This window comes from Gekko japonicus, unplaced genomic scaffold (assembly GCF_001447785.1).
Source record: "Gekko japonicus isolate JY-2015 unplaced genomic scaffold, Gekko_japonicus_V1.1 scaffold2880, whole genome shotgun sequence".
Lineage (NCBI taxonomy): Eukaryota > Metazoa > Chordata > Lepidosauria > Squamata > Gekkonidae > Gekko > Gekko japonicus.
The window spans coordinates 192487-208068 of record NW_015160924.1 but is presented as its reverse complement, the minus strand read 5'-3'; the positions used below and the strand labels follow the sequence as shown (position 1 = coordinate 208068).

The 15582-nt window shown below is 43.0% G+C and overlaps 1 protein-coding gene across 1 annotated transcript in view; it reads left to right on the top strand.

Annotated features, from left to right (window-relative positions):
* Positions 1-3176: 3176 nt before the first annotated feature.
* The window catches only part of NEK4 (NIMA related kinase 4), a 33729-nt gene continuing 21323 nt past the window's right edge, over positions 3177-15582 (top strand). The window contains exons 1-6 of the mRNA XM_015424770.1: positions 3177-3373; positions 7235-7501; positions 9899-10096; positions 12003-12110; positions 13925-14079; positions 14866-14938. Coding sequence (XP_015280256.1) covers positions 3281-3373; positions 7235-7501; positions 9899-10096; positions 12003-12110; positions 13925-14079; positions 14866-14938 — 894 coding nt within the window. The 5' untranslated portion in view covers positions 3177-3280. The remainder of the gene's footprint in view (positions 3374-7234; positions 7502-9898; positions 10097-12002; positions 12111-13924; positions 14080-14865; positions 14939-15582) is intronic.

Sequence of the window (15582 nt, the reverse complement as noted above, 5' to 3'; positions counted from 1 at the left end):
TGTAAAGTACTCAGAACGAAGAGTGATTCAGCAAGAGTACTTTATTTAGCTAAGAACAAGACGAAAGACCCCGGCTCGCAGGCCAGTATATAAGCACTGAAAACCCACCACCAAACACACCCCCAGTCACCCTATAGGTTATTTACAGTGGCCGAGAGTCCCATTGGCTCTCGGCCGCGGACCTGGCCCTCTGATTGGTGCGGGCTAGGATCCGCTCCGCTATTGTTCTCAGGGAACGAAGCTTTAGGCTTGTGCTTGACCGCATGGCCCAACGGTCGCGCACGTGGTAATGGCGGATACATTACACACAATTTGCATGAATTTCTTCTCAATTTTTTGTAATTTTATCTATTTTTCCTTATATATAAAAGAGTTTTGGTGTCCCTCCTGCGCACGCTCCCGCAGCCTTTCGCTTTCACACCTGCCATTCTGAAGGATCCCCTGGCTGCATTGGCTGGCACCCCTGCCTCCGTCCTGCCCACAGAGGCGGCGAGCTGGCCGGCAGCGTCTCTGGCTCCCTGTGCTCTGAGCCACCTGAGGGGATGGGTGCTCTGGCGGCCAGAGGGCGAGCAGGCCCACTGGGAGAGGTGGACAAGAGGCGCAAGAGCCCATGCACATTCAGAAATGCCATGGTCGAGGTGGGGGCAGGGTGGCGACTGCTGCTGCAGCAAGAGGCCGCCCCTCCGCCGGCAGCCCTGTCATCGTAGTCTGTGGCAGCCGAGGTGGCTCTGATGCCGCTCCACACTGCGACCCGCCGCCACCACCAGACCCACTGCTGAACACACCGAGAGGTCTCCCTGATGCGGGCCCGCCGCCGCGCCAAGACCCTCCTCCTGTCCGACCCCAGTGGTGGGAGCTGAGACGCAGGCACCGGTGGAGCGGCTGTGCTCTACCCACCACTGGGCCTGGGGGACAAGGCCACGGCCGCCCCTTCTTCTCTCGAGGGGGGGTCTGGCAGGTGGCGGCTCAGCTAGAGTTCGTTACATTTGTCTCCGCAATGGGCCTTCTTCCTAGTCAGCATTTAAAACAGCACTTTCTCAACTAATTTTCCTTAGAGGGTGTGTCTGTTTGCTACAATACAAGTGAGCAAGGTGCCACAATGAGAAGCCCCAGAGTGGAATGACAGCCCCAGGGGGGTAGCAGAAGCATTCTGGGACTGGAATGACAGGCCCCAGAGTAGAATGAAAGCCCCTAGGTGTAGCAGGAGTGTTCAGGGACTGGAATGACAGGCCCCAGAGCGGAATGACAGCCCCTGGTTGTAGCAGGAGTGTTCAGGGACTGGAATGAGAGACCACGGAGTGGAATGACAGAGAAGTAGGTGTGTTCTGGAACTGGAATGAAAGGCCCTAGATTGGAATGACAGCACCTGGGGGTAGCGGGAGTGTTCTGTGACTAGAATGACAAGCCCCAGAGTGAAATGAAAGTCCCAGGGGGTAGCAGATGTGTTCTGGGCCTGGAATGAGAGACCACGGACCAAAATGACAGCCCCTGGGGGTAGCAGCAGTATTCTGGGAATGGAATGACAGGCCCCAGAGTGGAATGACACCTCCTGGGTGTAGCAGGTGTGTTTAGGAACTGGAATGAGAAACCACGGAGTGGAATGACAGCCCCTGGGGGTAGCAGATGTCTTCTGGCCCCATAGTGGAATGACACCCCTGGGTGTAGCAGGAGTGTTCAGGGAGTGGAATGAGAGACCACAGAGGGTAACAGATGTGTTTTGGGAGTGGAATGACAGGCCCCAGAGTGGAGTGACAGCCCCTGGGGCCTGTCATTCCAGTTCCTGAACACTCCTGCTACCCCCAGGGGCTGTCATTCCACTCTGGGGCCTGTCATTCGAGTTCCAGAACACTCCTGCTCCCCCCAGGGGCTGTCATTCCACTTCGTGGTCTCTCAGTCCAGTTTCTGAACATATCTGCTACCCCCAGGCCCTCTCAATTCCACTCCTTGGTCTCTCATTCTAGTCCATGAACATTCCTACTATCCCCAGGGGCTGTCATTCCACTTCGTGGTCTCTCAGTCCAGTTTCTGAACATATCTGCTACCCCCAGGCCCTCTCAATTCCACTCCTTGGTCTCTCATTCTAGTCCATGAACATTCCTACTATCCCCAGGGGCTGTCATTCCACTTCGTGGTCTCTCAGTCCAGTTTCTGAACATATCTGCTACCCCCAGGCCCTCTCAATTCCACTCCTTGGTCTCTCATTCTAGTCCATGAACATTCCTACTATCCCCAGGGGCTGTCATTCCACTCTGGGGCCTGTCATTCCAGTCCCAGAACACATCTGCTAGCCTCAGGGGCTGTCATTCCACTCTGGGGCCTCTCATCCTAGTACCAGAACACTTCAGTTTCTCCTAAGGGCTGTCATTCCAAGCTGGGGGCTGTCATTCCAGTCCCAGAGTAGTCTATTTGGGCTATATTTTCCCTATAATGGAAAATCTATTCCATATTTTTATTGCAACTCTACTTGTACTTGTGCCAACCCCCCCCCCTCCGCCTACCCACCCCAAATCTCCAGGTATTTCCCAACCCAAAGTTAGCAACCCTACTGCAATGTTCCCTCTAAACTGTGGAGTCTTGTGAGCAAAAATTCTACTTTGTGAGCGACTGGCATTAAAGTTGTGAGCAAGCGATTTGTCTACTGCATAAATTAGTTTGTTCTGGAGCCACCCTTCCTGAGCTGAGACAAAAATGTGTGAGCTGGAGGCTAAAAAACTGTGAGCTAGCTCACACTAACTCACTTTAGAGGGAACACTGCTTCCAAGTAACTATTAATGGACCATTTCCAGCGCTGCTGGCAAGTAGATACCGCTAAATATTCACGTGCTCCCCTTTAAAACACAGGGACCTTGCTAAAATAGAAGCCACGGCCAGTTCTACCAACACCAGCATCGCTATCGAATCTACTATGGAGCGCAAGGACAACTCCGAGAGCTACTGCACGTTCAGGATTACAGAGAAATGGCAAACGCTGAGGATGCCCACAACTAAAATGGCTGACAACATTACGCTGTAAAAGCTAAACTCAAGATGGTCGTCTGGGTTGTCGAGGGAACTTGCCAGCATCCAAAATGGCTGATCTAACAACTACGAAGACTACCATAGACAAGACCCAGACAAGCTTTTCGGGATCTGTGTGCCCTGTAGGTGGTGCTCTCTATGGTAGCTGGAGGGTTTGCAGATCTCTATGGCATCGGCGGTAGCGTCGTTGCGGTTGGCCGACGGGGGCTATTGTAGCCCCCTCGGGTATTAGCGGGCTGTTTGATTGCGGGCCGTTTTGAGGATGCCCCTTGGCGAGTACGCCTTCGTGCGGGTCGCGGGCAAAGGCAGCTACGGGGAAGTGAGCCTAGTGCGACACCGGCGCGACAATAAACAGGTAGCGAGGGCCCGGGGGGGAGGGCTGTGTGGGGAAGGGGGTCCTGCACGGACCGGACGGACAGAGGTGTAGCGCCCGAAGCAAATGTACTCGTAGCAAGCCTGATTCTTCACACACACACACAGATACACGTTCACAGGCAAGGATGCTGGGATTTCCTTGCCACTTGCATTCACTCCCTGGTTTGAAGGAGAGCGCCTGAAAAAAAGCTGTCAGGGACAACTCAGGAACAACAACAAAAGTGGTCTGAAACGTGTTTGGTTACACAGTTGGGGTGCTTCGAGGCAAAGGGATTGATTTTCATGCCTGTATGTGATTGAAGTTTCTGAAACGAAGATACCTTTCAATACTTTGAGCCCTGCCTCTCTACAATATGCGTCACTTTTTCTGTACCTTTGTATCTTCTCCCCTTTGTGAAGATGGATTTGGATATGGGGAATGAACAGATTTTGCTTGCCAATTTTGTTTAGTTGTTTAATAACAATAAAATGTAATCCTTGTAAGAAATAAATTAAGGGCAGTAACAGTTGCTGAAGAAGGCTGTGGTCATTCATAGTATAGAGCACTATATAATATCTCAGATGAATAATTTTTTTTGAAATCATCTGAAAATCTGGATGTCTCATGTTCATCTGTAATGTGCCTTGTTCACGCCTTTTGAATACTTGTATGATTTGGTATTGGTGATAAAATATTTGGGTCCTGAAATTTATTTATTGAGGGGTTCTTAATCCAATAGTCATACCAAGGCAGTGAAAATGTTCTAAAACAACTTTATTGTGCTATGGCCAAAAAATCCTTCCTAACTTCAAAAGTTACAAAAGCATTCTTCTTCCTTCTTCTCCATGATACCTTATATTTATACTCCAGTTTTGTCATCTTTACATCATTTCCATTCCCACCAGATACATAGCATAGCAACTCAGTACATCCAGTCATCTGCAGAAGTTAGTCTACTGTGCATATTTTAAAATATTTCCCCATATTATTGAGGTCTTCTATCTACTGATAAGAAGCCGTGTTTAGCTGCTGAAACTGCTCCTGAAGCCACAGGAGGTGGTGGTGGCCACAAGCATGGACGGCTTCAAGAGGGAGTTGGATAAACATATGGAGCAGAGGTCCATCAGTGGCTATTAGCCACAAGGTATAGTTAGGAACTCTCGGTCTGGGGCAAGTGATACTCTGTATTCTTGGTGCTTGCTTGGGGGGGCAACAGTGGGAGGGCTTCTAGTGTCCTGGCCCCACTAGTGGACCTCCTGATGGCCCCCAAAGAAAGGGGGGGGACTAAACAAACCAGGCAAAAACCTCCAAAGGAAGTTTAGAAAATTTATTGAGGGCCAAGAGTTAAAAACATTATAGACAAAAGTGTTTATTTCAAAATACACCAAGTAACAATTTTACTTGCACTCTTAGGACCTAAACTGGAAGGTACATATTGGTACTGATATTATTTCCAGTATATGCATGGTCAGATATATTTGTGGCCCCAACTAAAAATCTTTTGGTATGTCATTCAATTCCAGATTGGAACATTCCATTTTTGGTCCTATATTATTAATTGTTTATTGCCTTACATGTGTTACAGGGACTTTGTTGCTTGGTGTATTTTGTACTTTGTACTATTTGACTTCTGAAGAAGGCTCTTATGAGCCAAAACGTGTCAGGTCTTTTTTGTGCATTTGTCACTTTGAACATTTTATGAGGCTTTATTTAGGCCCCTACAAGGTTTTTATATGTCTTTGAAATAAACACTCTTTTGTCTATACTTTTTTATGTTTTTAACTTTTGGCCCTCAATAAGTTTTCTAAACTTCCTTTGGCCCTCCTGATGGCACCTGATATTTTTGGCCACTGTGTGACAGAGTTGGACTGGATGGGCCATTGGCCTGATCCAACATTGGCTTCTCTTATGTTTGTAAGCTTCCAGCTATTCTGCCAGCTCCTAGAGCACAAAAATTAATTCTTAAGCAGAGCAAGCTGCATTATGAACTGGTTTTAGTCATGCTGAAGGATAATTTTTTCTTCAGTATACTTCAGCAATTCTTGTCTAACATGGACAATTATGAATTGATGGTAAAATTAATTGGTAAGAGCAAATACTCTGTCTGGCAAGAACACATGTATATACATAAAAAAAATCTTTCCATCTCCTTCAGGGATTGTTAATGCTGTAGATGTTGCTGTACTGATGTGATGTCCCTATCAAGCCACATGGTCTTCCAGGAGAAAACCAAGGCTGCGATCACATGCTCCTTTAGATCAGACATAGGCGCAAATGCCTGATGGATCTAAGGGGAGTGATCAGACAGCAACAGCTGGGAAGCATCCCACAGTCGTCAGCAACCCGTGCTGCTCCGCCATGGAAGTTGAGTTAAAAGACACCAGGGAAAGTTCGGTGTTATCCGGATAAGGCAGGCCACGGGTGGACTTTCCCATCTGATCTCTCAGGCATGCTCTCATGCTGTCGGGATGGTCTGATCAAGCCATCACAACTCTGTGCCATGTTCCCCCCACCTCCAGTATGTGCATCATCGCATACTCCATAGGGGGCCCTCAGTGTGGAGGTGCGATTCCTTGATTGCTCGTTTATGCGCAAGGGAAACAAATGGCAAAACTCCCCACGACTCACCCACAGTTGTGTCTGATCACACAGTGACGGGCTGCGTCCACAGCTTCAAAGGGCTGTGTGATCTCACAACGGTGTGTCAAATTCCTCCGGAGGATATAGCCTCTCTTCCCCTGCGCTTCAACTGGCGTGTGTGACCGCAACCCAAGACTAGTATTCTGAAACTCTTTTCCTCGGATAGTACTTGTGCTCTGAATATGTAGTCTGCTGTCAATTTTATACTCTTGCAGGGCAGTCCTAAGATGAATTACATCCTTGTAAACCCATTTCCTTCAATGAATTTAGAATGCTGTCACTGCTTAGTGTGACACTGTTAGTCTTTTCTGTTCTAGCAAGATCTGGCAAGTGAAGATATATGTTGTCAAGGGCAAAGCTGGCAAAATGATTTTCTTTTAAAAAATTGAACTTCAGAATTCAAGTTGATGCAAGCATCAGTGTAGCTGCATAGATGCTGAAAGAGACCCCTTCTGCTAAAGCAATGCATTATTTATCAATTAAAAGCATATATGTGCAAATGTATAATGCAGTTACCATTTGGGAGAGGGAATTATGTTCTGGCTTTGTATTTCATATGATTATTAGGCAATGAAGTTAGGGATTGGGCCCTAACTGCTTGCATTGTCATCTCTCTTTACAATGAACTGCTGCATACTTCCCGCTTGCTCCCTTGTGTTGCTGTATTTTACCATCAGACCCCACTGAGTTGTGTGCTGCACTTGCAAAATAGGTATACTGTCCCAGTAGAGCAAAAAATGGTTCCACTGCATTGCTACCAATGTATGCCATTGTAACTGATCCTAAAAAATATTTGGACTGCTAGAACCTTAAAAAAAACTGTGCATGAACTTCTGTTGACATGAATAAGACAAATTAGTCAATGGGCTCTTTTTGTAGCAGGTACTCATTTGCATATTAAGCGACACACCCCTAATGTAGCCAATCCTCCAAGAGCTTACAGTAGCTCCTGTAAGAAGAGCTCTGTAAGCTCTTGGAGGATTGGCTACATTAGGGGTGTGTGGCCTAATATGCAAAGGAGTACCTGCTACAAAAAGAGCCCTCACAGTGAGTTAGTTTAAGCTTAATAATTGTAACAGAATATTTGCATTGAAGTGAGGATAAAACTCCAATGAAATTAATTGAACAATTTCTACATAGTATACTTTGGATCAGATGCAGGATTTTTAGGACTCAACATTCCCCTGCATTATGTTTAACCCTTTATTTCTTCCTCTGCAGTTTGTTATTAAAAAGCTGAACCTTAAACATGCATCCAGCCGTGAGAGGAAAGCAGCAGAGCAAGAAGCCCAGCTGTTGTCTCAGCTAAAACATCCCAATATCGTCACCTACAGGGAGTCCTGGGAAGGGGAAGATGCCCTTCTCTATATTGTTATGGGCTTCTGTGAAGGAGGGGACCTGTATCATAAGCTGAAAGAACAGAAAGGAAAACTTTTGCAAGAGAATCAGGTGGTGGAATGGTTTGTTCAGATTGCTATGGCGTTGCAGGTAATGTTTAAATTAAATTAAAATTAAAGTTTCACTTTAAATGCTACACCTTTAATTGTGGATTATCTCTCTAAATTTAGGGGGGAAACCTTTCTTAGAATTTCATCCATTGACCAGATTTTAAATTATAATTCTGGCAGGTTTGGTTCTTCTTAAAAGTATGGTAAACCAATAGAGATGTGTAGTACAGTTTCCTAATGAATAACAGCTCCCTAATGAACACAGTTTATCCTCTTGGTGAACATCTCCTGATTATTTTAGTGCCATTTATATAAGAAAAATCCCTGGTGATTAGTCCCTGTCCAATATTTAAAGTGCTTTGATTATACTTTTGATTATACTTTTCTGTCAGTAATGCTGATGGTCTTTGTTACTGGTAGGGTCAGTAGTGTTTTTCGTGACAGTGGTAGCAATTCGTAATTAAGGATACACAAACATTCACCAGTTCAGATTACGTTTGCCACTGATCATGAGGCAGTTGATTAATTGACAGGTTGTTCAGATGTTTGTATTGTATTAGATTCCATGTCAAAAATGAAGTCAAATGAGGAGGAAGTTCTTGTTTTTTATTGTAATGAAATATGGAAAACAGTTAGGCCAAAGGACCCATCAAAACTGACTACTTTCTTCTCAGCATAATCAGGAAACACGCCTCAATTAATAGGAAAACAATTAGACCAAATAGTTAACCAGAAATTGACAACTTTCTTCTTTTTCTTCTTCATCTTCTTCTTGAGCATATTCTGAACATATTCAGGAAATACATAAAGTTAAATACTTAAAATGACATCATCATACCATCATCATGGGAATAATATTCAAATGGCATAATTGGTTACAAAAACTTAAACAACATTTACATGAAAATCTCCTTATTGGTCAAATGGAAGTAAGGTGTGTCTATGCAATAGCATCACATATTTACTTGACATGACCTAAGGCATATCGGCTAAAGCTTGTTCTCACCCAAACAAAAGTATTCATTACTGATATGAGACTAAAATCTTATCTGACCCAAACATTGAAAAGTTTGCCCTAAGAACTACAGAATCATGAACTTTGTACCCATTATGTTGTCTGCTAACAATATCAGACCTACAAGAGGAAAGCCTTCTATATAACAGGCCTTTCTAACATCCTAATAAAATATTACTTAAATAATAAATCTATAAAAACCAGAGAAATATGAATAATCAAAACAGGGGAAAATCTTTATAGTCCCATCTCTACTACAGTATCTATTATCAGGAGCCAGGCTACTTAGAGCCTTCAGAAGCCAAGATCAGCTAGGAGTTGGATTCTTTTGATCTCCCATTCTGGGAGCTAATTGAGTTGCTGCATGTTAGAGTTGCTGAGATATACCAAATTTGGAGGGGTGGGGTGAAGTCCCGATGATTCCCCATCTCTTCTCCCCACCCCAAGCTGTTAGTTTAGGAAGTCAGAGAAAAGAAGCAGATAGCTTGGGATGCAGAGAAAAGGAGAGAAACTGTTTCTCCTCTCTCTTTTGCAGATTGCTTCTGCTCCCCCCCCCCCCAGCTTGGAGGGGAGGGAAGAGAAACAATCTATTTTGCAATGGTAACTTCTGATCTCTAACATCACTGTAGCAATTTTTCGAGGGGGGTGTTGATCAGAAGCCCATCCCCTGCTGATCTTCATCAGCTCCCAGCAGATAGGGGAGTGCTGGGAGATCAGAATTTGACTGCCAGCCGATTAAGGGATCAGCTTCTGGCTGTCAGGCAGCTACAAAATTGTTTGGCAGCTGGTTGAATTGCTCAGTGTTCGCTGTACATATCTTTGATTCACTCAGATCATGAGCACTGAACATGTTCAACCACCGAACAGGTTCACTGCAAAATTTATGGCATCACTATTTGTAATGTGTTTGTGTTTTAATGTTTGGTTTACTTTGGGGTTTTTTTTTTGTATATTTGTACCAAATATGAATTATGGAGAAGGCAGGATATAAATTTTAAAATATATAAACAGATTGCTTTATTTGTATCCTACTGCTCCTCTTTTCCCTACTGTGGCATACATGAGAGAAATTAGTTTTATCCTTGCAGCAACTCTTATGAAGTGAGCAAGGCTGTGAGACAGCAACTTGCCCAAAGCCATTCAAGGCTCAGCAAGAATTTGACCCAAGCTCTCTCTGATCCAATTTCTACACTCTACCACTTAAAAAAAAAAAATTAATAGTGTGTTTCACTGCGATACAATTTTTGTGTGTATGCAGCCTTATTGCATGCTTTTGGCATTATTTGTTGATTTAATTGAAATAGTTTGATCCGGCTTTTTAAAAATGCTCAAGATAGTTCAGGTACGTAATGTCTGTTGCTTGTTAAGTGTCAAACATGTGTTAGCAGAACACTTTGTGAGTGCCAATATTATATTTTTCAGTATTTGCATGAAAAGCACATTCTACACAGAGATCTCAAAACTCAAAATGTTTTCCTGACACGTTCAAATATCATCAAAGTGGGAGATCTGGGAATAGCTAGAGTGTTGGAAAATAAGTACGACATGGCCAGTACTCTCATAGGCACACCGTACTATATGAGCCCTGAGCTGTTCTCAAACAAGCCTTACAATTATAAGGTAAAGTATATTCATTATTGATTAGTTATTTCAGTATGGCTTTTGTTTCATAAGGCTTTTTTTCAGTCACTCTTCTCACTGTCCAATGAGATGCATACATTCTTTTCATGGACAGTTATTGTGGCTGATCTGTGATTGAACTCTTAGCATGGCTGGCTCTTAATGAGAAGAGTGAATTATATTAATGCAATCAGTGTGATTTATTATTACCAGTATGGTTGTGGGCTAGAATTATTATATTGCTGGTTTTCTTTAAGCTGCATTTATAGGATTGTGTCCTAATGGTTTTTCCACTGAGGAAAGAAGAATGACAGTCCCATATTGTGTAAGAAATTATATTCTGGGAATTTCTTACTGATCCAGTCCTTTTATGCAGGTAGTTATTCAGCACTGGGATGCATTGGAATCCTCCTGTATATATAATCCTGTTTTGGTCATGGACTCCCCTGAACATTCCAGCACGCTCCAAAATCAGTTCACTCTCTGATCTGTCATTCAGAGGGTCTCCCTATCCACTAGCTGCTTTGCCTGAGTCCTGCATCCAACATTCTAAATAGTTTGCTTTTCCTCTCCCCCCCTCAGCCAGTCAGAACACAGAGGTCATTTGCATATGTGGCCTGATTCGTCTTTGCCTTGGAACACAGAGGTCGTTTGCATATGTGGCCTCACTGTCCTTTCCCTCTAACATTCTAAACAGTTTGCTGTTGATGTTCTGAGGTAAAATAACTTTCCCCTTAGGTTCTGTTGGGGGAAACCATGGTTGCAAATCTCCAGGTGAGGGCTGAAGATCACTCTGAATTACAACTGCTTTCCAGATGGAAGAGATCAGTTCCCCTGGAGAAAATGGGGGACTCTGTGTCCTTATATCTTGCTGAGATGGCCCCTGTATGACAGCTAATGTGACGCAGCAGTCAGGGCTTCAGCTATTAAAACTGGTGTCCAGATGACCCAGATCAGTTCTCCTGGAGACAATGGCTGCTTTGGGCAGTAGATTCTATGGCATTATACCCTGCCGAGGTCCCTCCCCACCCCAAACCCTGCCCTCCCCAGGCTCTACCCCTCAAATCTACAGGTATTTCGCAACCCAGAGTTGGCAACCGTGTAATCTGCTATGAAACTACTTTCCAGACCCTTGGAACCCAGAAAACGTGGCACAGGAGGAGGTGCTTTTCTACTTTAGCTGCCACTGCATAACACCCCCCTCCCCCTCAAAAAATGTCAGAAGTGGAGAGAACCATATCTGTTACCATGAGGCTGTCCTCCCATTCTACCCACTTGGGGCAGCAAAATGACTTGAGACAGGAAAGAAACATGGCTTGCCTCCCTCCATTTTCCGCTTCCCTCTGCTGCCCCACCAGCCACAGTCGGGACACTCATCGGGAGCTTCCTTCTAGATCTCGTTGTATTTCTTCCCGCAACGGGCATTACTCCTAGTTATGATTATATTGCAGTTTCAGTGCAGATCACGGCACAAAAGTTAAAATGTTTTCTTTCCTTAGGATGCAACATGTCTTTAACAAGTGACTTGGAGAGTTCATAGGGAAATTTCATACCTCTTTTGAATTAGGACAATTCAAATTCTTTTAAAATTTTATATTTGGATGATTTTTAATAGTGGGTTTTTTGCTTAGACAATTCAAATTCAAATTCTTTTAAAATTTTATATTTGGATGATTTTTAATAGTGGGTTTTTTGCTTAGACTAACTTTCTTCATATGCAGCCTTTACTAACTAATGATATTTGTACCAAAATTAACTTTTCGTACTGGATGACACTGAGATATTAAAGTTTATATTTTATTGTAGTGCCCCTGCTTCAGCTTTAACTATAGATGCTGGTGTGATTCTTTTACAAAGAGCTTTCAGAACATATTTCTTGTATTTTTCTCTTTTTTTACTTCTACAGTCTGATGTTTGGGCTTTGGGTTGCTGTGTCTACGAAATGGCGACATTAAAGCATGCTTTCAATGCTAAAGACATGAATTCCTTAGTTTATCGAATTATTGAAGGAAAGGTAAACTTTCTGTATTATTTTGCTGTGGTAAACATGGATCCCCATCCAAACACCTTAGGGCTTTGGACACGTATGGAACTTCATGTGTACAGGAATTACTCCTTTCTTTTGTATCAGGAAATGCTCAGGAACCACAGTTGACAAATCCCTGTGATGCTAAATTGGACTGCTATAACAGAAATGTGATATCCTTTCCTGTATAAAATGTCAGGGGTAGCCTTGTAAGATACTACTAGCATGATGTGGTGCATGGGTTAATAAACTTATGTCAAGGTTTGGGATTTAAACGTGCAATTTTTGACTAGTCTTCAGAAATGTAGATAATACTTTGCCTTTCCCATAGATGCATAAGATTGTGGGTGATTTCTCACTAGAGCTGCCTCGCAGCACAGCGCCGTTTGCCTCGACACAAACGTGTCAATTTCACACCCGAAGCTCCGGGGCTGCATTTGACTCGGGGCTTCGCCCGATTTCCTCCGCAGTTTCATGATCCTCAAAAACCAGGATCACGAAACTGCGGAGGAAATCGGGCGAAGCCCCGAGTCAAAATGCAGCCCCGGAGCTTCGGGTGTGAAATTGACACGTTTGTGTCGAGGCAAACGACGCTGTGCTGCGAGGCAGCTCTCGTGAGAAATCACCCCGTGTCTACATAAAGCAGATACAGATGAATTAGTAGTTGGGACTGGCTTAAGGTATTTTTTCCTTGGGTAAAATTAATAAATAATTTACCAGGATTCTGTTTTCTTAGATTAACTTTAGTGCTGTGATATTATCAGAATGTTAACAAAACATCACAATATTTCAGAAGTCAACAGAATAATCTGTCTGCAGCCAACTTTTAGAATAGGCAGTAGCTCTAAACAGATGTTCTAATTACACAAAGTGGAGGGATCATGATTGGGTTCGTTGGCCCATTCTCTTGGTGCAGCTGATGCACATCAATAGGACTCTATGGTACATAAAAGAAAATAGCACAATCTGTATTCTTCAGTTCATGGGAACACAGTTTGCTCTTATGCATGCAGTACACTAGGAGTATGCTACACACCATGTGAACAGGTACCTGCTCATTGAGTTAGCCCACTGGCTGTACACATCTATGATGTATAAATATATGGGGGTCTGGAAAGCCCCTTCCCACCCTGCTTTACAGACCCCTATATGAACACGAACTGCTTTTCTGAATAAAATGTTACTCAAAAAATACACGCCCAGGCTTGCTCTGACATGTTAAAATGTGATGGCGCTATTTGCATTATGGGTTTTAGTAGTCTAATAATTCCAGTTGTGCCACATGTCAAGAGAGACAGTCACCTCTAGATCAATCAGCCTGACAGATTAAACATCACTGTTCAGCCATGTCGTAAATTTAAAGCATTAGCCTGTTTCCTGATGTGCCTTCCAAGTGTTAAAGAGTAACATGGGAAGAGTTCCCTATCAGATGCCCACTACTCTTCTGCTGTTCCCAAGCCAAGATGAAAAGATTGAGATTGCAACTTTGAATATCAAAGCAATCTGACTTAACTACATGCAGATGAGATGGGGGGGGAGTCTTGCTCTTCTTTAAGAATCATCTTTTGGATCATGTTCTTGATTGGCTTATACTGGTCGGGGTCAATGGCCGAGTTTCCTATAAAGTTAGCTTATAACCATCTGGCACAAGTTTTCCAAGCGTGGCCAGGGACCATCTTGTTGCATCTCCAGCCTGCTGCTTTGTTACTTACACTGATTTTAAGATGTAACCTGCCTGCCTTCACATATGTACCTGCTTCTTCTTGCCTTATGTGCAAGCCTGAACCATTTTCTTTTAACAGCTGCCACCAATGCCAAAAGATTACAGTACTCAGCTGAAAGAACTAATAAGAACTATGCTTAGTAAAAAGCCAGAAGAAAGACCCAGTGTGAGAAGCATACTGAGGACACCATATATCAAGTACCAGATCTCTCTGTTTTTGGAGGCCACAAAAGCGTAAGATGTATTTAAATTCCCCACCTTGTTTATAGATCCCCCCTCCCAAACCTAGGAGTTCCCCTGAGTTTGAAGAAACATTTACCCTCCCCTTGGATGGTCTGTCTTTGCAGATCTTTTGATCCACATGGAGAGGGGAACAAACTTGGGAATAATGAAATCATCCTCTGTTTTTATTCTGCTGCGTTTGTTGGATAAACATTTATACCTGTGCAGAAGAGGTATCTGAAAAACTGAAGAATGTTTTCAGATTTCATAACTGTACATGGCTCCTGTGGGAAGCTCCCCAAGTCTGAAGTACTCGCTTCAATATAACAGATTTAACGTATAAAATTCACAATTACTTATGATACATAGCCACTAATGTAGATCACTTTACAAAATATAGGTGTATCACTGGATATTAGCTGTAATTACAATGAATTTTCAAATTGTATTAGAATGAGCAAAGTTGGTTGCTGGATAGTGGGAACAAGCAGAGAATGGTTATGGTACATGACACATGGCTACCCATTATTGGAGATAGAATACTGGGGTAGATGGACCATTGGCCCAACTAGGCAGTGCTTAAGAGTTGTCAAGTCATTCTATATCTCATGTGTGCATGTCTGTTGACATGACAAGCAGTGGGATGGCAAAGATGCATACATTCCATGTACCATACTTTGCAAATCTGTACATTGGGAGCAGACTTGACTGTGAGATGGGGCAAACAATATGTTATTTTAAAATAATTTAATATTGGCAATACCTTAATAGTTGTATCTGCTTGATTTTGCCTCAAAGAAAAACTTCAAAAAATCATAAGAAAATTTCTGATGCCAAACCCCAAAGTTCCTCAGTAGCCTCAGGGAATAACTGAAAAATGGAAATATAATATCCCAGAAACTTCCTGGCGAGCACTCATGGAAATCTAAAGGAGTAAGTTACAATTCAGCTCAGTGCTTAGAATAGTTGTGATAATTCAGTGTCTGTTGCCAATTTGGGTGACATTAAAATAGATGTAGATTTTTATTTAAGGCGACATTGTCAGTATCTTGTATGCAACCATAGTTGTGTCTGATGATTCTCTTTATGAAAGCTTTTGGCATGAATTTCTATAACTGCTTGGCACTGGAAAAAGAAATGAAGCGTGAGTGGATGAAAAGTAGCTGCCAGCACCATGTTGTAAGCAATAGCAGATGGGTTACTGGTGTGATATAAAAGGAAGGCTCTGTGGTAATTTTCATGATCGTTGGCACAAAAATGCATGCAAACAAAACAGTTTTAGATCTAGTTTCACATTTTTTAAGGCTCTGCTCTGGTGCAAGGTATAAAGAATCCATTTTATGAGCAGCAGGAATTTTCAGGAATATTCTGTTTGTGATGACCCTGTTGAGTTCTTGCATTGTTTTTGAAAATAAAATTGTTCATAAAATCCATGAATTAATTTTCCATGATTTTCTTTAACTTACAGAATGAAGAGAAATGTTTCATTAACAATAAAACCTATGAAGTTTCTCC